Here is a 23,937-nt window from a genome sequence, read left to right on the forward strand (position 1 = left end):
TCATTCCACCAAATGGTTTTATACTTTTATGACATAGGCACATATCCCTAAAATTATGGAAAAATGTATTTAAAGTATTAATATTATACATATCCTTTTCTGACTTGCTTCTTCCCCCTGATTTTTAAGATAGATATACATTGGGGTATGTCTGTATAGACCCCTGATCTTGGCTGCTTGTGGATTCTGGAGTTGTGAGTCCGCCCTCACACTCCATTCCAAGATGGAATTGAGGTGTTGTAAAAGGATATGTGGCAGATGGAACAATGTGTACAAGGGAGGGTGGCCCAGGACAGAATGTACTGTTTACCGACTTGGAAAAGCCTTGGTTTACAGTGTCAGTCAACAATCAGGGTATTTCTGCAGTCATCTGTGAGCATGCAGAGGTGAGCGCCTGAGTCTCTCAGGTGTGTCTTCACACCTGCTGTCAAGCAAGGAAATGCCCTGCCTTCTGGTTTTGCTTTCATCCTGGAAATCAGAGCATTTCCTGGGCTGGGTAGCATGAGCTTTCTCTTCTGTGCTTTTTGTTTATACTCTCGCTGTTTAAAATACCACCCATTATTATAATACTGAAGGGGGTATCTAATGTCTATAAGTCTACAAGTACAAAAAGCATATGTAGATATGTGTATATATTATGTGTTTGCATATATGTATATGTATATCAAACAAGGTGCCTGGAAGTAGAAACACATATAAGAGAAAGTTATATACTGATGAATGGACAAAATATGAGCAGAGAGTCGTAGGCCCTGGTCCTGTAGTTCCTCAGGGAAGAGTGTTTCAGTCCTCACTAATGCAGTATCCATGCACCATTATAGAACATATCTACTGCAAATAATGAGGGCCATGACATACTTATTTTGCTTCTCTTTGACATTATGTTCTATTGCTATTATACATGTTATTCATTCCTTGTCCCTATTTAGGCTATTTTTAACTTTAATTATAAAAATGCTATGATATTCTTAGATTGATATGTTCTATCGGGATATGTAGATAGGACTGAAATATTAATTAAGGTGCCTATACGTCTCTCTAAGATCAGTTGTTGTCATACTGCTTTCAAGACTAGTTCTACTAGTTATAAAAATGTGATCATATTATAATACTAAGAAATCTGATCAGGGTATGTGGTTATGACTGGAATATTAATTATGGTATTTATACATTTTATAAGATTAGTTATTGCTACATTGCTTTCTAGCATAGTTCTACTAATTATACAAATGTTATAGCATTGTTACATAATTATGTTCTATCAGGACATATAGATAGGACTGAAATATTAGTTAAGGTGTCTACATATTTCTATAAGATTAGTTGTTGCCATATTGCTTTCAAAATTAGTTCTGCTAATTGGCACATCAGCAGTAGACTGCAGAAGTTCTTCTTGCTTTATAAACTGCTCAACACAGGGCAGTGGCAGGCTAACGTGTTTACCAGGATTCTGGATTCGAACCGGTATTTCTTTAATTGGATGTTGTCCTGTTTTCTGGTGGGACTAGGAGGTTTTTGTATATTCCAGACACATTATGAATTTGGCATTCAGAATTATGGTTTAAAGGTTAATTGACATAAAAAATGGTGAAATTAAACAGCATTACCCTGAATAATTCAAGATCAAATCTTATGTACCATGTAGGCCCTTTGATGACTATGTGGATACTAAAAAGGGAGAAAAAAGAAAAGGCTGGAAAATTAAGAATGATGTAGGATGTGGGCTAATGCGTTATGGTACATGGGCCAAATGTAGCCCAGCGTGTGTTTTTGTAAATAGGTTTAGTTGGAACACATGAGTGATCATTTGTTTCTATATTGTCTGTGGCTACTTTTACACCACAGTGTCAGGCTGAATATTACAGAAAAGATTATATAACTCATAGAGTCTACATGTTTACTAGCTGGCTCCTTGCAGAAAAAAAAATTCCCCAACTCCTAATGTAAATTCATAATCGCCATAAATAATATGAACACATAGGTCATCACTCCTACCCTGCTTCATCTGCCATTATCATAGCAGATAGTAAAACTCCGAATTTCTATGGTCTGGTTTTGTTGTTTTGCATTCCATTGGGCCTAACTATATTTCCAGTGTAAAACTCAGATGACGCAAGGTATAATCACTTCCTAGCTGCATGTAGACAGATGAGTTTATTATTTTTACTTGACAATCATATTATTCTTTGTTTAGTGTTTTTTTCATTTTCTTATAGTTTTCCTAGCAGAACTGTGCTACTCCTGTAATTAGTGACTCACACTGGGTCCTCCCGTGTGGAAGCGATGAGTCACTTTTAGTGAGGTGTTTCTCAGGAATGGTTTTGACGGAAAGCAGGCTAAGACAGAAATAATAAGAGACATGTGGTTAGGGAAAGTACATTTTCAAAAATTACTGTATCTTGATGAGTATACCTTCTGCTCCATTGTTGTTTTTGTCTTATATATACCTAATCCAAATTAATCTCCCAATTATGCTTTCCTATAGATGCTTTATGTTCTTTTTCATTTTCTTCTATTCTCTGTTCATATGCTCACATTCTTTTTAAATGTGTGTGTGTGTGTGTGTGTGTGTGTGTGTGTGTGTGTTTGCTAGTGCCAGTCCTAGGGCTTAAACTCAAGACCTGGGAGTTGTCCATGAGCTCTTTTGCTCAAGGCTGGTGCTCTACCACTTGAGCCACAACTCTATTTCTGGTTTCAGTGGTTACCAGAGATAAGAGTCTCACAGACTCTTCTGCCCATGCTGGCTTCAAACTGTGATTTTCAGATCTCTACCTCCTGAGTAGCTAAAATAACAGGCGTTAGCCATCAGGTCCCAGCTTCTTTATCAAAAAATTTTGGCACCTCTTTCGAAGTGTTTTATGATATTTTTCAGTAGTTTAAGAGAACTATTTGGAGAAATATACTACTTATTCCCTTATAGATAGGGTTTTGGTTGTTGATGTTCTTTTAGGTGTTTTGGTTGTTTATGGTCTTGCCAAATTATAGTATAGTAATCTCTCCACTTGCTTATGAGAAAGATGGAGAAAGCAGCATTTCATTTGCTATGTTGTTTTTTTCTTTTCAAGAAAAGCCCATTATAAAAGCACATGTTCTTTATAAAGGAAATCAATTACCACCTCAACATGGATAATTTCCTGCTAGAACATCAGAAATGCAAGGAAGTAGTAATTATCATGACTTAACAAATACCAAGGAAAGCTGTGTTTTAGATACAGAATGAAAGGAATATGTTTGAACCTCCATTACCCACATCTGCTCATCAAGCACCAGCTAATGTCACAAATGAAAGGACCTTTCTTGTGGAATAAGATAGAACTTCTTGCCCTAGATTTCCAGGAGGAACCCTGCATTCCTTTTCCTGAACAAATTACTGTGGCTTGGAGACAGTATGCTTTCTGGGTTGATGTAAGTCCCTCAGTTCACCCTTAGGTCTACTAAAGGTGTCATACTCTTGGAAAATTCATGAAACTCCAGATTCAGGGCATCAGGACAGAAGGAGGAGGGCAATGGGAAGGAAAGTAATCGTAACTGCTCGCCTCCTCCTGTTGGGGAAAAAAAATAAAAGTTTCCACTTAATGAGTATCAAAGGTGGAAGATTTTTAAAGAAAAGGGGAGGAAGGGATTGTTCTGTGGTCAACCAAGATGAGTGTTTAGAATTCTTTCCATCAGAAAAATGTACGAAATTTACCCTTGTCTTTCTTCAACACCATCGCAGAAAAACTATTATAAAATGTTTTGTTGCCCGAAAGATCAAAAGTTTATCACCGTGTACACTGTCTTTAACAGTCTGGTTCCAACCCAGCCTGCGGGCCTCAGCTCCTACCAGCAGCTCTCCATTCCCACCTGTTCTGTGCAGCTTAGTTCTGTACTTTCCTTCACTTCCCCTGTTCCCCCTTCCTGAAAGGGTTTCCTCAGCCCTCCCTTCCATCTGCCTGCTGTGCCTTGTGTAGATTCTCAAACCACTTTGTATACATTATACATTGCTTACTTAACACCTGTAATTTTTCCTTACCACGGATCATAGCTCATAGGTTTATGTTCTGTAATTATGTGATTAACGTTGGTCTTCCCCTCTAGACTACGAGCCCCGGAGAGCAGAAATGAGGTCTGATCAACTCTCCTGCGTGTCCTTCGTGACTCACAAGCTGGCAAGGGCTCAGTAACTACCTGCTGTTACTGGACAGTTTTTAGAAACCTAAGAGGCCCTATGGCATAGTAGGTAAGGGTATGGTCTCTGGACTCAGAAGGCCACAACCCACATCCTGATAACAAGCAGGCACGTTATCTGGAAGAGCTTGCACAAGCTCCTTAAATTCCCTTTATCTGTGTTCTCCTGTCTATAACAGTACCTATTTCATAGGGATATTTTGAATTGACAATGAGTACATATACACATATATGTATGTGTATATATATATGTCTACATATGTCTACATATATATACATATAGTGTTTATTATAACTATGGTATAGTGAACACTCTGCAGTTAGCTATTACTATAAGAATGTTTTACTGTTACAGGCCAAAGTCCATATGTTTGTGTCCTTTACCTGCCAACTACCTCCCTATTTGTGAGATCACGCTTAGCCCAAAACCCAGTGTATTATACTAATTCAGTAAAACTTATTGAACTACTATCAAATTCGAAGAATTCCATATAAGATGAAACCATCATCAGGATAGTTAGATCCTCTTGACATGCAAGCCCCTTATTCTTTTTTTTTTTATTAGCAGTATTGAAGTTAATAGCTCTCACTTCTATCATATATTATGTACCCAGTCACAGGCTCTTAGGCTACATGAATGAGCTCATTAATCTTCATAACAACTTGCATGGGGTTGGCTTCTGATGATACAGGCAAAGGAGATGAACCTCACAGAGCTTAAAGGATTTCCCCCAAACCGTGGAACTAGCAACCGGGAGCAAGGGAGTTCAAAGCCAGTTTCTTCCGTATGAATGAGTATGTTGTCAAAGAGAGCATTCTTATGTTTATGACAACAGAACCGCCTTCTCACCCAATGGGAATGTGCATTGCACAAAATCAATGAAGAAGTACTGACTCACTGCTTCCTCACATGGAGCCCTTCCCTGGGGGAGACTGCCCCTTGGGAGGTCGCTGACTCCCCTCTACCATGTCTAGTGTGTTATCTAGGCAGGCATTCATTAGTTTCAGAGTCTTGTAAGAGGACTCCAAGCCATTTCATCAGTTCCCCTGGCTTAGAGTTAAACCTATATATAAGGAAGTATGGATGACAAGGAAGTATGGCTCGCCCATCCTGCTCCATACACAGCACCCTCCTCCTCCACTCTGCAACAAGTCGGGCCCAGTGGCTCCTGCCTGGCACCCTAGCTACCCTACTCAGGAGGCTGAGATCTGAGGACCACTGTTCAAAGCCAGGCAGAAAAGTCCCCATGAGACTCTTATGTCCAAGTAACCAGCAAAAAGTCAGAAATAGAGGAGTGGTTCAAGTGGTAGAGTACCACCAACCGTGAGTGAAAAAGCCAAGCAAGAGCAGAAGGATCTGATTTCAAATCCTAGCACTGGCACAAAAGCAACAAAAGCTGTGGTTCAAGTACCATATCACCTTCTGGTTATTAGTAGCATGTGGGGGGACTATGTCGCCCCTAAGTACCTTCACTCATGGATTGATCCTAAAAATGTACCAGATAATCATGGCAGTTACTATACATGATCATAGATGAAAAAAAGTGATTTCTAGAAGCTTCTCAGAAGCAGCAGCTCAGCTGTGGCTAGCAGGGTGTGCAGAGCTCTGAGCCTCCCTAACTTGCTTTAGGAAATCACTGCTTCTCATGCAAAACCCTAGTCTACTTTCTTTTCCTCCCATATTGACACCAACAAGAATGAGATAATAGTTCTTAAATACCTGAGTGACATTAACAAACGATGTTTTCATGTTTGATTGCTACTGTGATGAGTTCTTTTAATGAGTGCTCAAGAAAGGGGAATGTAATTACTTTTTGGCCATATCATTTTGTTTCTATTAAAGGGAGAAATGATTATGGCTTTATAACATATAATTTGTAAGTAGACTGATTCATCAGCTATATATTTAAGGAAGTGGAAGGAGGCAAAGAATAACCAACAAAGAAATTAATAAATTCATTTTTGTAAGAAAAATACACTGAATATTTATTAATGACCTCTGTAGGTCGGAGCCTTAAAGGTGGGAGAGACAGTGATGAGAAAGACACTCACTCTCCCAAGGACAAGATCTCGGCATGGTGACACCCGCTGGCCATCCTAGCCACAGCAGGAGGCCCAAGTGGAAGGCTTGTCATCCTGGCTGGCTGGACCGCGCAAAAAGTGGGACTCTATCTCCAAAATTAACCAGACCCCAGAACACCTTAGGTGTGGCTCAAACATTAGAGCACCTTCTCAGCCAGTACAAGGCCTTAAGTTCAAATCCCAGTACTGGAGAGAGAGACAGAGAGACAGACAGAGAGGCAGAGAGAGACAGAGACAGAGAAAGCAGCGAGAGCAAGAGCGAGAGAGTGAGAGAGCTAGAGAGAGAGAGTCATTTGATAATTTGAGAATAAAGAAGCTAATACCTACTGCCTTAAGATTCCACCTCCATGGAAAGCCAGTCCTCTGTACCTGGCCTGACCCAGCAGCCGAGCCCAGCTGGGTGACCTGCCCCGCTAAGCTGAGGTCCCACAGGGCTGCTGACAGCCTCATGCCACAGGAGGCCCCTGCTTCTCCATCCCCTCCTCCTCCCTTTGTGAGCATCTCTGCTCTGCCTTCTCCTTCATGCTCAGAGGATGACCTGGCTTCCGGCTTCTCTGACACCATCAGGAGAGGACAGGGCAGTGGCTGCAGCCACTGTGAGGACAGTGCCCAATGGGTCCCTCCCCCATCCTCCTTCTAGTGATCCCATCCAGTCCCCTCTGGCCTCCCCTGCGTGCCACTCTCTCCTTCCTCCCCCTCCTCCCTCGTCCCTCCTCCTCTTCCCTCTCAAACAACTTGGCTATTTAATGTTGACTTTATTTTGGGTCTTAACACTTGACTTCTAGAAACTTCAAAGTAATCCCAGCTACTCAGCAGGCTGAGATCGGAGGATCATGGTTCAAAGCCAATCTGGACCTGCAAGTCTGTGGGACTCTTTGCTAACCATCCAAAAGCTGAAAGTGGCACCGTGACTCAAGGGGTAGAGCACCAGCCTTGAGCAAAAGTGCTTAGGAGCAGCGCCCGGGCCCTGAGGGCAAGCCCCAGGAATGGCACCAAAAAATGAACACCCCCCCCCCAAAAAAAAGGTGGAAAGTTCTCCAGGAACATTTTGTATTACTAACAGAATGAAACTTTTCTCTCTGAAGTCATCAACCACTGAAGCTTTATTTTTTAGCTGATAAAAGATTCAAAGTCAGGGAGCTGCCTGAGTAACTCGAGAAAATTGCAAGTAAGCCTGTGTCTGTGTTGACGGCGCCTCTCAGCCCTGTAGGGGCAGATTTACCCGGAGCAGCCCTGGGAGCAGTGGGGAGTCCCGGACCACAGGTCCCCAGAGGCTGTGCCAGTAGAGGCAGCCCTCCGGCTTTCCTGCCTCCACACTCCAGAAACTCACCTGCAGCCCATAGCCACGTCTTCAAACTAACAGATTTCACGTGGCGTGTATATGAAACTTCTACAGTGAAAGGAAAGGTTCTTCCATAGCAAGAGTGTGCTTTGTGGCAGGAATGGCCTGTGAACTATGCAGTCATCTGAGAGGGAAGAAGGGAGGGGACACCGGTCAGGTGATTTCTCAGATGGTTCATTCATTCATTCATTCCCCGTACAAATATTGAATGGCTACCTACTGTTTGCTTTGGTGCTGTTCTAGAAGGCAGGGCTGGTCTGCAGCCATGAACAAAACAGACGAAATTGTCTACTGGGATGTTCTGTTTTGCAAAGAAGAGCGGGGAGAGGCGTCATTGGAGAAAGCACAGTTGTCCTTCTTGCTGCTGTCAATTATGGGGTTTGCATTGCAAAACACGTTCTGTTTTTTTAAAAAAAACAAAATTTCTGTTATTTCACAGATGGGTCATTGTTCTAACAAAGTTAAGTGGATCTTATGCATTATTATTATTTGTTGTTGTTCATTGTAAGTACAGAGTTGTCCTAAAATTAGATCAAGATGATGCTTTTAATTAGTAATGACTTTAACATTGATCCACTTTAGTATAAAAAAAGAAAGAGAGAGAGGGGAGGAGGGAGGGAGGGAGAGAGGGAGGGAGGGAGGGAGGGAAAGAAAAAGAAAGTAAGACGTGAATAAGAAGCCTGCCCTGGTACCCTGCATGTACCAAATGCTCCCTAGTGCATGCTAACAATTCCCCCCCCCCAAAAGAAAAGAATCTGGGTCTCTTTCCTAGTGCTTTTCGCTTTCTCCCCTGGCCCTGAGCAGGGAGCCTGAAGGCGGGACACAGACTGGCCTTGCCCTCCTGCATAGGAGGACCAGGAGCGGGAGAGGTTGACGAGGGTGATGTGGAAGTCCAGGGAAACCTTACCCAAGTGACCATGTGGCAAGTCGCCTGGGCTCCCCCTCTGTCTCATTTGACTCTGGGAGGTAGTTTCCTGTCCTGTTCTACAGACCTGATGACTCCTTGGGGTGGGGGTGGGGGTCCAAGCAGGGGTCACCTGGGAGCTTTGCAGTGGTGGTAGTAATCCCTGCTTCTTTGAGCTGGTAGAAGTGGGCGCGTTCATGGGGAATTCTTGGAGCTATACTTGGCTCAGCACCTGTGCTCATTTGTAACAGCAATGGCACCGGAATCGAGGGGAATGGCTTCTAACTTGATACTCTCTAAGGAAGGACATTTCTTTGTTTGTTCCTGTGTGCACCTTACATTCTAAACTAAACTCAGATGGCTACGATTAGAGTTCCTATACCTGCAAAGACATGTGTGGAATGCCCGTCTCTGATAAATTCCCGGAATTGCTGGTGTCTTAGCTGTAGTCGTAAATCACGCAGAATACACCTAGAGCCCTGCCAGCCGTAGCCAATGGTAGAATCCTTAGGAGCAAAGTGCTTCTTTTTCTCATAAGTGACTTACAGGATTTTATGGCTTTGGCCTTCAAGACCATAAGTTGCTGACTGACTTCAAGAGAGAAAAGTAAGAAAGAGACTAACGTGAGGAAGCCAGGTATGATGGGCATTTCACCCAGTTGAGGGAAGGAATATGGGTTGTAGACATATCCACCCAGAGAGCAGGAGGGAGTTTCTGAGATTGCAGGGAACATAAACTTCAGATTGTCTAAAAGTAAATATGGCTGATTTTCATTTGAGACCCACAATGCCATGTTTCACAGACAGGAAAGCAGGAAAAGGCTGTGGTTTGCTCATTTGTTACCTTGTTTCAATATCTATTCCATTCGGGAGAGGATTACAAGGTGGGCAAGGGGCTGCTGGCCCATATTTGTAGCCTCTGATATGCAGGAGCCTGAGGTAGAAGAATTCCTCCAACCTGGGACTTTGAGGCCAGGTTGCAGGCAAGCCCCTGCCTCAAAGGAAAAGAAAAAAAGATGAAATAGAAACTATCAGGAAACTCCTGTGCATTTTTAATAGTGTATATTTCCAGGCACTTTTCTAAACTGACATCCTTTATTCCAATGGTTCCTGGCCTGTGACAGTCAGTGTTCTATTACTGTAGCAAAATAACTGAGAGAATCAACTTCAAAGAGGAGAGAGGTTTCCTTAGACCTGTGATTTGGAGATCTCAGTCTATGGCTAAGTGATCCATTGATTTGCAGACTTGAACGAGCCAGAATGTCATGGTAGAGTGAGAGTTCACCTATGGTGCTGGAAGCAAAAAGAAAGAGGACCTGCACCTACCTATCAGAGACACCTCAAATCCAAAACACAGCCATCCCCCACCCCCCAACCATGGCTTTCCAACTCTTGCTTCCTTTCTCCATTCTGGAAAATACACACTGCCACCTCTCCTTATATAATGTGCTTATCCTAAAGAAGGCTAGAAGAAGATTTGTGTCAGAATCCCAGAGAGTAATATGGGCCATGTGTAGCTTGAAATTTCCTCTTTAATATGTTCCCTTCCCTATACTCAAATCCTATATCTATCTTGATATCTTTCTAGTGTATTTCTAGCTTCAGCCCTCCAGAGCTCGGCCTCTTGAGCAGCTGGTTTATAAGTGTGAGCCTCCAAGATCCAACTTACAACTTTTAAAGCTTTGTCGCTTCTCTTTTCTAGTTTCCCTTCTTACTCTCTTTTAATTTTATATTTTTAGATACCAAAGTCCAAGAGTGCAGGATGTATTGAGACCCGCGGGATACCACAGCCAGAGCTGTGTCATGGCGTTCCTCAGCTCAGCCTGCTGCTCAGGGGTAGGAAGCCCCGCTCGAACAACATGAATTCACCAGAGGAAGCCAATGGTGTCAAGTTGGTACACAGGTTGGCAAGTTTCCTTTATCTACCTGACACAAATAACATCACCTGCTCTGACCTGCAGTCTCACATATGGAGATGCATCTGCCCGGATCTCCTACGGGGGCCAGCAGGGCCTTACCTAGTGCAGCAAAATATTTAAATCCACTCTCGGGCATTAGAATTTTCTGACTAATTCATCTTGTAGGTGTCTGTGCCAGCCCTGGGGCTTGAACCCAGGGTCTAGATGCTGTCCCCGAGCTTTTTTGCTCAAGGCTAGTACTGTACACTTGAGCCACAGCTCCACTTCTAGCATTTTGATGGTTAATTAATAATAAGTCTCACAGATTTTCCTGCCCGGACTAGCTTCAAACCACAAACTTCATATCTGAGCTTCCTGAATAGCTAGGAATCAAACTAATTCTTATCACAGAGGGTAGCTGTGTCTCCTTTAGCCCTACCTATCCAAGATAGTCTTATTCTTTGGGAAAAAAGTCCTTTGTTGGGAGAATTATCACAATAACTGTACTAGGCACTGGTGACTCACACCTGGAACCCTAGATATTCAAGGAGCTGAAACCTGAGGATCATAGTTTGAAGCCAGCCAGGACAGGAAAGTTCATGAGACTTTAATCACCAAAAAAGTGGGAAGTGGAGCTGTGGCTCAAGTGTACAGTGCTAGCTTTGAGGGGAAAAAAAACCAAACATTCAGAAACAGTGCCCAGGGCCTGAGTTCAAGCCCTACTTCCACAGTTCGAGCACATAATTAAATAAACAAACTGTAGTTGACAACTAGTATGTTAGGAAAGAGCCCATATAAAAAGTTTTCTGGAGCCAGGCATAGTGGCGCATGTGTCTAATCTCAGCATTTATGAGGCAGAAACAGGAAGATCTTGAATGGAAGGACAGTCTAGACTATGTAGGGAGAAATGTTGGCAGTGAAAGAAAGGATGGAAGACAGGGAAGAACAGAGGGAGGGACAGAAGGAGGGAAGGGAGGAGGGAGGGAGGAAGGAAGTAAAAAAGGAAGGGAGGGAAGGAGGGAGGGAGGGAAGGAGGGAGGGAGGGAAGGAGGGAAGAAAGGAAGGAAGGAAGGAGGGAGGGAGGGAGGGAAGAAAGGAAGGAAGGAAGGAGGGAGGGAGGGAGGGAAGAAAGGAAGGAAGGAAGGAGGGAGGGAGGGAGGGAAGGAAGGAAGGAAGGAAGGAGGGAGGGAGGGAGGGAAGGAAGGAAGGAAGGAAGGAGGGAGGGAGGGAGGGAAGGAAGGAAGGAAGGAAGGAAGGAAGGAAGGAAGGAAGGAAGGAAGGAAGGAAGGAAGGAAGGAAGGAAGGAAGGTGCTCTGAAGCTAACTTGTAGTTTGGCAAATTTACTAAAAATAATTGAGTTCTACACATCTGAAACAGGTCAGACTTATGTAAAGCCTAACTCCATAACATAGTTTGAAATAGACAAGTGTAGGCCTTGGTAGCATAAGGCTCAGGGGTGGAGTGCAAGGAGACCTGGTGCACACCCTAGCACAGAAACCAAACCAAGACCACGTAAACTGAATGTGGGTGAGTAGGAAAGTCACTTGATTGCACATTACTAAATACAACCACTGTTGTGAGTTGTATCTGTTGCATTTTCTTAGAGTTTGTTCTCTTTCCCTTCATACTTTTGTTCTAAGATAGTAGAGCTCAGTTGCAAAACTAAAGGTCAAATCCTGTTGCAACGTGATGGAGAGGAGAGAGGGAAGGAAGAGCTGTGTTTGCTCATCCCGGAAGGATTTTGGCTGTAGCTTCCTGGACTCTAATAAAAAGTTACTGAAGAGTTCAGGCTTCAAAGGAGAGAGAAAAACAGAAAGATAAAAAAATTTCTCTCTCTCTCTCTCTCTCTCTCTCTCTCCTTCCTCAGCCTATTATTAGTCACAAGCAGAAAATTGGGTAAGCTTAGAGACCCTAGCAAAAGTGTCCTCAGACACAAGCTCAAGGTCTTCATTCAAGGTCAGATGCCTGGAGATACTTAGACAATTAATGAAAGTTCTGTGCTTGGCTCTTAAATAGAAAGATTATGTGATAAAAAAAATGATTAACCTTCTTACCTTTTTCTGTCCTGGGAATAAAGAAACAGCCATCACCATGCCAGTGGTTAAGGGGGATTTTTGTACTGAGGATTGAACCCAAGGCTCACTGAATGCCAGACACAGGCCCTACCTCTGAGCTACATCCCTGGCCATCAATGACAATTATTTATCTAAAGTAATATGCTAAAGAACATAGTTGAAATACCCTCCTTTGTTGTAGTAGATGTGCTTTTAAAGTAATAGTTACATGGGAGACTCTCTCAGATTTATCTGCCCAGGTTGGCTTTGAACTGTGGCCCCAATGGAATTCACTTCCTCATTTTTTCCTTTTCAACTTGGCCATGTATTTCATTCCCCTAGTTACCAGTCTCTGTCATCAACAAATCCTGTTAGCAAAATTTCTCTTTCAGTGTCTCCGACTTCCCTTTCCTCATTCTCTCAAGATGTCTACCCTGAGGCTTCTATCAGCCTGCAGTTAGATCACTGCTGTATTTTCTCCACTTCACCTGCCTGAAAGATGGATCTTCTCCACTCAAATTATTCTTCTATCTCTGTCTCTAGTTCCTAGCTATACAGGATAGCACCTGGATATCTGTTTTTTTGCCAGGCTTCTCTCCTGAGCTATACTCTGACCAGTTCATGCCTTGAACGTGTTGTCCTTTGGGAGACATTCAAGAGTCAATCTATCTCTAGCACGATACTTAACTTTCATTCATACCTACAACCATTGTAACCTTTATTTTCTAGGACTGTGTTTGTTCTAGATTCTCTCTTCAAGATCAAATCATGTTTCCAATTTTATCTTGGTATTTGTTCCAAAAACTATCATAACCTTTTCCTGGCTTTACCACTATTGGTAGCCCTATTTAAAAAAAAAAAAAAAAAACATATCTGAAGGGTGACCTTGGATGAGGAAACCACAATTCAGAGAAGGTTATTCATTTCATAGGTGTTTATTGAATTAGGTGAATTACCCAGGATGCCTATACTTAATTGACAGGTGGCAATTAAATATAGGCCTTCTGATTACTCTACAGTTTCTCCTCGCCAATCTTCTACCTCAGATTACTTTAACGTTTTGTGTGGTTATACGTCTCTCCACCATGATTGCGGGTTTCTGAAGGAGAGGGCATGCATGCTATGATTCCTTTGAATGCAGAACTGTGGCAGTAGGCATTCCAATAGTAGAATCTCACCTGCCTTCAAGATTTATCTCCTCTACTCAAATTATTCGCATATCTCTGTCTCTAGCTCCTAGTAGAAATTCCAATAATAGAAATATATGTATCAGTTAACTCTCTTGTAGTTGGAAAGCACTCACCCATGGAAATCCTGTGTTCTCAGCTCCTTTGAAGATACACAGAGCAGGATGCTCACACCTGTAATCCTAGCTACTCTGTAAGCTGAGAACTGTTGATAAGTGTTCAAAACCAAACGGGGGAGAAAAATCCATGAAACTCTTATCTAAACTAACCAGGAAAAATATCCAGAAGTGGATGTGTGGTTCAAGTGGTAAAGTACCGACCTTCAGTGTTACAAAACAAATAAGACCTGACTGAGTTCAAGCCCCATAGAGACCTTCCCACCAAAGAGAAGGAGAGAAAGTTTGAACAACTGTGCCTTCTCCCTGTTCTTCTCCCTGTGTTATCCCATTGTATTTTCATCTATAACCTGTTGCTTATTTAATAGAAGTCTGTGGTCTATAAGAGACTTTAGACCTCTTTGCAACTCTTTTACTGTGGCAAAAAGTTTGTGACATTTCCCAGGCAAAGGCCACTTCGTGGTATAGTAAATATTACAGCTTTGCACTTCATATGAATTATGATCCTGACAGGCTTCATAATGAATTAATAGCCAACATTAACTGTACCCTTTGCCCTTCAGGTTATCTAATCTTTTGGCCTGCTATTGACCATGGCTGTCTTCATTTCTGAAGTCCAACCATAACCACTCTGTGTTTGTACTTCATCCACTCTAATTACTTCCTGAGCTTGTGTTTGTTTCCTACTGTGTTTCACAGGCTGCTGCTTGCAGCCAAGTTTTTGACATTTTTGCATTGTCTAGGGAAGCCGAGATGAAATTTGGATTCTTAGCTACAAGATTCAGACGTGTGTCCTGCAGAATACAATGTGAAAAGTTGTCAGGTGTCCTGGTGGTTGTTCTGACTGAGGGGGAATACCCTCACATGGTTACATGTGAGGGAATCTACCTTGTGAAAAGCGGGCTGTGAGCTCCAGCCACCATTTTCTGGGCTATTCGCACGCTTTGCCCTAGCAAGGGTCCATGGACTAGATGGGAAAAGAATACTATCTGTTCCTGTGACATGGCTACCCCAAGTTCTTAGGTGAACTATTCCACAGGAACCAAGTATCTACTGGATGTATTCTTTATAATTTAACTGCAATTCCTGTTTAAAATGAAGGTCTCTAATAGTTCAGTCCATATGTTGATTGTTAAAGGAAATTATTCTTCTACCCACATATCTAAATCTGCCCCTTGACACGGGTACTCTAATGACTCAAACCTTGACATTTCTCTGGGCTCTAAACTCCGTTTAAATAATTTTTTTCCTAATTCTGTTTACAGTATGCATGACTGATCAAAGACAAGGTAAATAGCGGTAAATCCATTCTTATACCTTCTGATTCTTTCTAGCATATAGATTACTAGAGACTATCTGACTGTGTATTTTAGTTAGAAGGTCAAGGTCAAAGTCAAACAGCTCTGGGGTGGGCAGTACTTTAATGTGAACTCAAGGCCTGGGTGCTGTCCTTAGCTATTCCTGTTAAAGGTTAGAGCTCACTCTGCCATGTGTGCCAAACCTCTCCTTTCAGCTTCTTGCCTAGGCTGCCTTCCAACCACGATAGTTGCATCTCAGCCTCTTAGCTAGCTTGAATTACAGGCGTGAGCTACCAATGCCTGGCTAAGATTTCTTTTTCTAATGTATACTTCCTCACTAAAATTTTAAGAAACATGAGTTCTGTTTCACTATAAATTCTAAGAATCTCCTATACATGACTAGCACTACAAGAGAATACAAACACACATATATATGCAGCGTATAAAACCTTGGTCGAATTTTCAAACCATCTTACTTAAAAAGGAATGATCATTTCAAACGTGCTACAGACTGACCTTAAGGACCGATACCATGAGGTTTCTTTTGTTTTTCTCAATGTGATCTATTCTTAGTAATACAAATAATCACCACTTCCGCCTATTTTCCTTTTACACACTGTTTCTGCTTATTCATTTATTGGGATGGTTCATGGCAAAGCATCCTACATTAGGTTAATAAGTAAATTAGCGTGACTCAGCCAGTGCATTGAGATTCAGAGATTTTTATGCTTCTGCTCAATAATTCATGTCTTAGAAATAGGAAGGGTTTATCTGATGCTGTATGGACAGGCTCAGCCAATCAATTACCGTATCACACTGAACGGTTTTGACATGTCTCTACGAAAGCCGTCCTGCTTTGCTTCGCTGTCAGCAAATGTCATTTCGCAGGGGGACAGGTCACTGGGATAATTTGAGGCAGCCGATCTCAGGTGTGGTGGCAGCTGTTGTGTGGGACATGACTTCTTTTGTGAGAACAGAAACAGTATTATCTGGACTCCCAGTGGAGGGCTGGGGAAAGCCATGCCCAGGGAATCTCATTCCAGGAAAATGTGCTCACAACACTTACTTATTGGCAGTGATCGTTCACTGAGATTCCATCTGGCAAAACCGTGGAGTTTTCCCTGTCCTCAGAGGAGCTGGGGAACAATTATGTAAGTCATCTCAAAGAATTTATTTTTAACCATATTTTTATGCAGAAGTTGCAGTCCCTCCGTTCTTCTAAGAAATTAACGTGTGTGTGTGTGTGTGTGTGTGTGTGTGTGTGTGTGTGTGTGTGTGCCGGGACTTGAACGCAGAGCCTCCCATTCCCATTTAGCTTTTCCTACTCATGGCTGACATTCTACCACCTTAGCTATGCCTCTAGTTCTGGCTTTCTGGAGATAATTAGAGATAATGAGAGTCTCTCTGATCAGTGCCACCCCTATCAATGTCACTGCCCCCCATTTTTCCCAACTCCCATCTCTACAAGTGATCTGATTCTATTTTCACATGTATACATTAAATACTATGGCTGCATTGACATTGTTCTATTTGCATCGTACTCAGAAACTGGCATGTCACATTGGAACCTCCTGTACAACTACTTAATGTCTTCAATAGAGAGAGTCTCTCTCTGATTTGTCTGTCCTGGTGGGCTTTGAACCTTGATCTTCTGAGCTTTGCCTCCTGAGTTGTTAGAGATATGAGCCAAGACTTCTTTTTTTTTTTTCACAGACAAGGCTTCTGTGTGAATTTCTACATAACTGCTACTTCATACACCATGAATGATCACCGTGTGTCTTTGGCCGTGATATCGGTGCTTCATTGGTGCTTGGCTTTGTATCCTAGTTTCTATCTTGGAAATGATGGGGCCCATTAACCTGGCAACGCAGGGAGTTCTGAGCCCGAGCCCCCAGCTGTCCAGGCCTCTAAAGCTGGCCTCTTCCTCAATCATTTCTTCTCTTCCTCCCCTCAGCCCCCACCCTGCAGCTCCTGGGGACTTCAGAGTCTCGAAAATGAGCTTTGTGGACCACATAAGAGCCCAGCAAGCCTAAAATACATTGCAGTGCCATCACCTATATACCATTTCCAAAGCAAGGTACATTGTTAGAATTCAAAGGTAAATCTTAGGAAAAACAAGTCCATAGTTTCTATCCCTGTTGGGATTTTTTTTTTGCCAGTCCTGGGGCTTGGACTCAGGGCCTGAGCATTGTCCCTGGCTTCTTTTTGCTCATGGCTAGCACTCTGCCACAGCGCCACTTCTGGCCATTTTCTGTATATGTGGTGCTGGGGAATCAAACCGAGGGCCTAAGTATACAAGGCAAGCGCTCTTGCCACTAGGCCATGTCCCCAGCCCCCCCTGTTGGGATTTTTTTAAAGCAAGCTTCTAGTAGATTAGAGATAAGTCTAATTCATAAATGAGAAAATACATTTTAATTATGTTATGGTTTGGCTTTGAGTAAAGTAGGCATATTTATTTTGCTGTTACTGAAGAAAATTATGTACTTAACTAGAAGTCCTTTATTCCTGTTAGCATGGGCCTTTCTTAGTGTTATTGTTTTGCTTTCTAAAGACTTTTATAAGATTTTATAAGTAGTTTTAGAAATACTCTAGATTGAGGCATCTAGAGCTAGAGCTCAGATGGTAGAGCAGACAGGTAACAAGGACAAGACCCTAGTTCAAACCCTACTTCCACATAAAAAAGAGAAAGAAATACTGCAGTTCCTTTATGTAAAAGGATTTACAGTCTAACTACTTCCAAATATTATTTTTTCATAAAAGAAATACACTAAGCATAAAATTTAAGACTTGATTTTCCAACTTTCTGTTCTACCTTCCTCTTCCCCCTAAGACTCTTCTCTCATCTCTTACTCCTCTCAGTGCAAATATAACTGGCTTGTAAACTAATACATGCACAAGGACACAAACACACACACATACACACACACACTACTGTGGGTAAATAATATTAAGGCTATTGAATTGTTGAATGGTGAAAAGCTGTGGCTTCAGTTGAGTGATTGCTCATATTACCTTCTTTATATTCATACCTGTTACATTCAACATAGCATGCGTTCATCTACTCTGTTTGTGTGTGACATTTTGTGAATGTGATAATGTTGATAATGATATTGTCCTGTATTAAGCAAAGAAATTCACTATCACTCTAACTCAGACTATTGGAGAACTAGTTTTATAAGAATTCAGTACAGCAATGCTGGAGTATCTAAATCTTGTGTGTCTTAAAAATCTTGGCTTTAGCCGGGCACCAGTGGCTCACACCTGTAATCCTAGCTACTCAGGAGGCTGAGATCTGAGGATTGTGGTTCAAAGCCAGCCTGGGCAGGAAACTCTATTATCTCCAATGAACCACCAGAAAACTGGAAGTGGTGCTGTGGCTCAAGTGGTAGAGTGCTAGCATTGAGCTGAAGAGCTCAGGGACAGCATCCAGGCCCAGAGTTCAAGCCCCACAACTGACAAAAAATAAAAAAGTAAATAACATCTTGGCTTCATGATTAGGATAATCAGAACAAACTCATATCAGACTTAGGCTTTGCAATCTGCATGTACTTTGTGAGTGTCTTGGGAAGCATTGCTTATGATTGTATTGTTCAAAGGCTAGTTTACAAAATGCATTTTGGGAGAAAACCATTTGCCAGAGAAGCACCTTGTTACCAAACTTCTAAGAAAGTATCTATTTTCCTATGTCATTAGGCCTTAGGGAGCCAATGTTTTTAAAAACAAATCTGATTCTAAAAGGATATCTGAAAACAAGTGAACTTGGTCAAGAAATGTTCTTGGTTCCTTGGTTGTTTTTAATTGGTGTTGAAATTAAGGCAAATATAGCCACATCATTGCTGGAACAGTGATTGCTCTTGATAGCACAAGGGCAAACACAGATATTACCAAACCCTTGGAATGTGCTAAAGAATTATGTAAGAAAATCTGAAATTTGAAAATCATAGTGTGGAAAAGCAAATAGCCTGAGGAGAGATTGAGTAATGAAGAATGGTTAAAGATGTCCAAAGTAGGCTGGGAATGTGGCTTAGCAGTCGTGTGCTTGCCTAGCATGCATGAAACCCTGGGTTTGATTCCTCAGCACCACATACACAGAAAAAGCCAGAAGTGGTGCTGTGGCTTAAGAGGTAGAGTGCTAGCCTTGAGCTAAAAGAAACCAGGGACAGTGCTCAGGCCCTGAGTTCAAGCCCCAGGACTGGCAAAAAAAAAAATCCGAAGTTTGAGAGTGATTCTTACATTTAACAGCTCTGTAATCACACTCAATGTATAGCCAAGCTAGTTTATTTCTTAAGTCACTTTTGATTGCTATTATCCTAATGCATTTAACTTTTCTTAAATGAGACCTTGCAATGGGAAATACTGCTGGAAATATTGATCAACTTAAATGTAATCAAAGGAGCTAGCCTTTAGAACCCCAAGAGTTATTTATCCATTAATTTATTCATCAGTTATTTCATGTTTGCTGTGAATAAGGGCTACAGAAAAAATATAGTCCTGTCTCCAGAAGTGAACTTCCAAAAAGAAAGGAATAGTCAAGAAATAATAAAGCTGTTGGGTAGGAATGATAAATATCATAAAGGATGTGAAGTCTTATGTGAGTTCAAAAAGAGAAAAGATGTATTCCAACTTGGATAGGCTTGAAGTAGGAGTAGAAATTTGCCCAGAGGGAACAAAATGGGAGACTATTCCACACTGAGAAGATAGCATGAGAAAATGTTTCAGCAGAAAAGTTCACAGCAGATTTTAAATTAGTGATCCAGGTATACCTAGAATAAGTCCTCAGTTGGTCTGAGAAGCTGAACTAGAGAAAGAAAGGGAGGTTAATTAGAGAGAGTCCTAAATTTCTTATTGAAAGGGTTGTGATCTTTGGGGGCTACTAAAGTGGGGAGCAGAAAGGCTGAGTGAGCAGGTCAGAAGCAGAGTGGGAAACCTACTGGGACTGTGAAATGTAGGCCCTGGGGACACAGTGAGTGAAGTCAGGGAGGTTGTCGTACTACTACAGTTGGCTAGGCAGACTGATTAGCCAGATGACTGGACAATCAATAGATTTGGCTAAAGGGAGGAGCAGAGAATGGAGTCGGATTCATAGACAGAACACTAGCACCACTAACAAAAGCCAGGAAGAGGAGAAGGTGGAAATCAGAAAATATGAGTAATTTAAATTCTTGAATGGGTTGCTATGCACATAATTATTGACCATTTATAACCTATCCAGTATTATTCTGATGTATTTTACCTTTTCTGTATGTGTGAATGCCAGAACTGGGACTTGAACTCAGGGCCAGGTGGCCTTGTTTGGCTTTTTCACCTAAGGATCTCTCTCTACCACTTCAGTCAAGCCTTCACTTAATGGCTTTTTGCTAGTTAATTGGAGGTAAAGAGTCTCAAGGATTTTTCTGCCCTGGCTGGTTTTGAACCATGATCCTCAGATCTCATTCTCTTGAGTAGGTAGGATTACAGGTATGAGTCACTGGCACCCAGTTCTAATGTGTTTTACTCACGAGATCTCATTGAGTCCTGATACGGCCATCTCAGAGCTGCTAAGCAACAAAGTGACAAGCTGGGTCTCCACTGCCTGTTAATGACAGGGTGGACTCTCATCCCCAGAGGTGGAACTCTAGCCACTTACTAAGTGGTGTACTGAATGGTATTTTGCTCAGAAGCAGTGGCAAAGAGAAGCAAAGACAAAAATAATCAAAGGGGAATGGTGGTCAGAGAGGTTTGGAGGATACCTAGGAGAGACAACAGAGAACATTCAGAAAGCTGGAGGTCAGGGTTTCAGGGACATTAAGAGACTAGGCATGGTGGCTCACACCTGTAATCCCAGCCACTGGAGAGGTGGATATAACGAAGATCATGGTTTGGATGAGCTCAAAGCCAGCTCCAGCAACAAAGTTACAAGTCTCCTATCTCAACAATCATATTGGTCATGAGAGTACCAGTGGCCAGCAGAGCAATGGTGGCCTTAGAAGCAGTGCCAAAAATGTTCCACCCATCAGCACGGGCTGGAGAAATTAGGTCATGGAGGAGGAAGTGGAAGGAGCCAAGGTAGACTTGAGACAAGTCTGTCACAGGAAGGGGGAGGGGAGGTGAGGGAAAGATTTAAGATGTAGGAGACACCAGGCTTCCTCTAGGGAAGGAGAGAGTGATGAGATCCAGGCAGAGATAAGAGGGTACATTGTAGTCCTTCCCTGGGGCAGGATGTGTGTTGAGCTGGGGAGGGGGTGCGCTTGCTGCCTGCTGGTAAAAAGACCAGGCACTTCATCCAGTTTGATGACCTTTACCGTCTCCATCCCTTAGGAAGGCATCATTAGTGGCACACAGAGGTTGGGATTGTGCCACTGGAGCTTGGCAGCACTGCTGGGGGGATGCCATGAGCAATCAGAGCAAGACCTTGCAGACAGGTGGCCGGGAGGGGTTGCACCTTTAGGGCTCCATGAGGAGAGAGTCCAGCTTGAGTCATCACAGGGTCGGTGTTGGAGGACTTAAAACACAGAGGCGACCCAGGACAACACAACACTCCCACTACCTGATTGCGAAGGACTCACCTGAGGATGTTAGCAACAGACATCATCACTGAAGAAATGTGCACTTCTAAATAAATAAATAACAACTCTGGCAGTGGGTGAGAGAGCCAGATGGGGCTGCAGTGTAGGTAGATGATAAGTAAATTTATAGATGACCATCAAATAGGGCCTAGAAACAAGGAAAACTTGTTCTAAACAAGTAACAAATTATTGAGTTATATATAAAACTAGTAGGCTTTAAAAAATCACTATTGACATTCCTTGATGTAGTACGTGAGAGGAATATTGATAGGAAGACTTAATTTATCAGGAAATATATGTGAAATCAGACATGGAGCGAAATGGTAGTTGAATACAACGCATTTTGATGATTCAATGTAAATTGCAGTTCCATTTCATATATTTTTTTTAAAAGTTGGTTTCTTTATGTTAGATCTGTTTTAGTCAGATAGTATTGAGGTGTGTATAAAATTCAGAAAAGACAAAATATTATTTTTGTTTAAATATTAATTTTGTCCTTCAACTATTTTCTCAGAAGAGTTGTTTCTTCCGGGATTTTTTTAAAGTCACGTGGGGCTGGAGGTATGGCTGAAGTGGTAGAGCTGAGGGAGCGCAAAGCTCTGACTCCAGACCCTGGTACGGACATGACTAAGGGTACATGGTGTGATCTGGTAAGAAACATCCCAGATCCATGTCTGCTCTGCCTGAATTCTCCCATGCAGGTGGACTTGCTTCTGAATTTCCTGGTGTGACTTCATCAAGAAAATAAGCACTATGATAGCCAACCAAGATTTCCTCCCTCTAGCAATGTCAAACATGAGGTGAGCATTTTGAAAAATAAAAATCTTAATGCCTATGTACAAAGCTAAGTTGTTGTTCCTGGAATATCAAATTAAAATGTTCAGATCTAGAATCAAAAAGGGAATATTCACTGTTTCAATGTAATTAAAAGTTTTGTACCTAGATCCACTCCTGTTGTTTTCAAAGAGTGATTTTAGTTGGTGATAATCTGTCATCTCCTCTGAACACGGTTTCGGATGATTTATTATCATCAACATGATAGATGATTTAGTCCGGCAAGGAAAATGTTTTTATTAGCAGATGGGACAAAAGAAAGTAGATATGATATCATAGGATGTTGTATTGGAAATTCACAATTAGGAGTGGCCCATTTAAAAAAAAAAAACATCTGGGAGTCCAGCACCAGGCCTATGATCCTACCTACCCAGAGGGCGGCTGGGATCTGAGGCTGCTGGTTCAAAGTCTCTGTGTGTCTGTCTGTCTCTGCCTCTGTCTCCTCTCTGTCTCTCTGTCCCTGTCTCTGTCTCTGTCTGTCTGTCTCTCTCTCTCTCTCTCTCTCTCTCTCTCCTCTCTCTCCCTCCCTCCCTCCCTCCCTTTTTCTACTGGTTGGGGTGGTCTGTGCTTGCTGTCTTGTAACCCTTCCAACTTCGATAATATGACAGAAATATCTCCGAAGCTTATTTCTGGTATGATTCTTTGCCATGCAGTGTACCTGTTAATTAGCCAACTATATCCTTAGTAATGGGGTTCTAATATTCCACATTGAAGAAGAAGAAGAAATAATAATACTTTAACCAGCATTTTGAAGGTCTCATGGGGGGGGGGCGGGGAAACCTATTCTCTGTAACAATAAGAAGCAAACTTTCCCCAAGCATGGCTGTTCACAGACAATACACACGCGTGTGAGTGACCGTGCACTGACCGCCTGCGGGGAGGCAATGCACCCCTCCTTGAGTGGGGGGACCGAGGCAATGCACCCCTCTCTCCTTGCGTAGGGGGGAGGTGGAGGCAAGGCACCCCTCCTTGCGTGGGGGGGACGGGGGCAATGCACCCTTCTCTCCTTGTGTGTGTGTGGGGGGGGGTGGAGGCAATGCACCCCTCCTTGCGGGGGGGGGGGGGGCGGCGGCGTCCAACCCCCTCGGGTCCCTGCAGGAGCTCAGGGCGGGCTCGCGCGCTCTCCGCCCCCAGAGCAAGCGGGCCAGCGAGTGCCACGTGCGGGGCGCTGTCACCGAGGACACACCGAGTAAACAAACACCCGCAGGACCTCGTGTGGGGCGTGGGGCGTGGGGCGGGCCGGGGTCGCCGCGCGCCTTCCTTCTGGAAGCCTCTCCCGCTCGCCAACGCTGGCCGATTTCTTTTTAAAGAAAGCAAAGTGTGCAGCCCGCTGTCCCAGAAGCGTTTGCCTTCTCCCGGGGAAGGTCCGGGCCCTTCCTGCACCAGGGCACCAATGCACTGGCTGCAAGGCCCGTCGGGGGGGACGTAGAGTCCTCCTCCTCCTCCTCCTCCTCCTCCTCCTCCTCCTCCTCCTCCTCCTCCTCCTCCTCCTCCTCCTCCTCCTCCTCCTC

At 42.9% G+C, this 23,937-nt stretch overlaps 1 protein-coding gene across 5 annotated transcripts in view; it reads left to right on the top strand.

The window, feature by feature from the left end:
* The window catches only part of Fam13a (family with sequence similarity 13 member A), a 178,093-nt gene that overhangs the window by 73,021 nt on the left and 81,135 nt on the right, over positions 1–23,937 (top strand). For all 5 annotated transcript variants that reach the window (XM_048333681.1, XM_048333680.1, XM_048333682.1 and 2 more), the window contains one exon: positions 10,234–10,397. In XM_048333681.1, the coding sequence (XP_048189638.1) occupies positions 10,234–10,397 (164 nt within the window). The remainder of the gene's footprint in view (positions 1–10,233; positions 10,398–23,937) is intronic.

Source organism: Perognathus longimembris, chromosome 24 (genome assembly GCF_023159225.1).
Source record: "Perognathus longimembris pacificus isolate PPM17 chromosome 24, ASM2315922v1, whole genome shotgun sequence".
In the NCBI taxonomy this organism is placed as follows: Eukaryota; Metazoa; Chordata; class Mammalia; order Rodentia; family Heteromyidae; genus Perognathus; species Perognathus longimembris.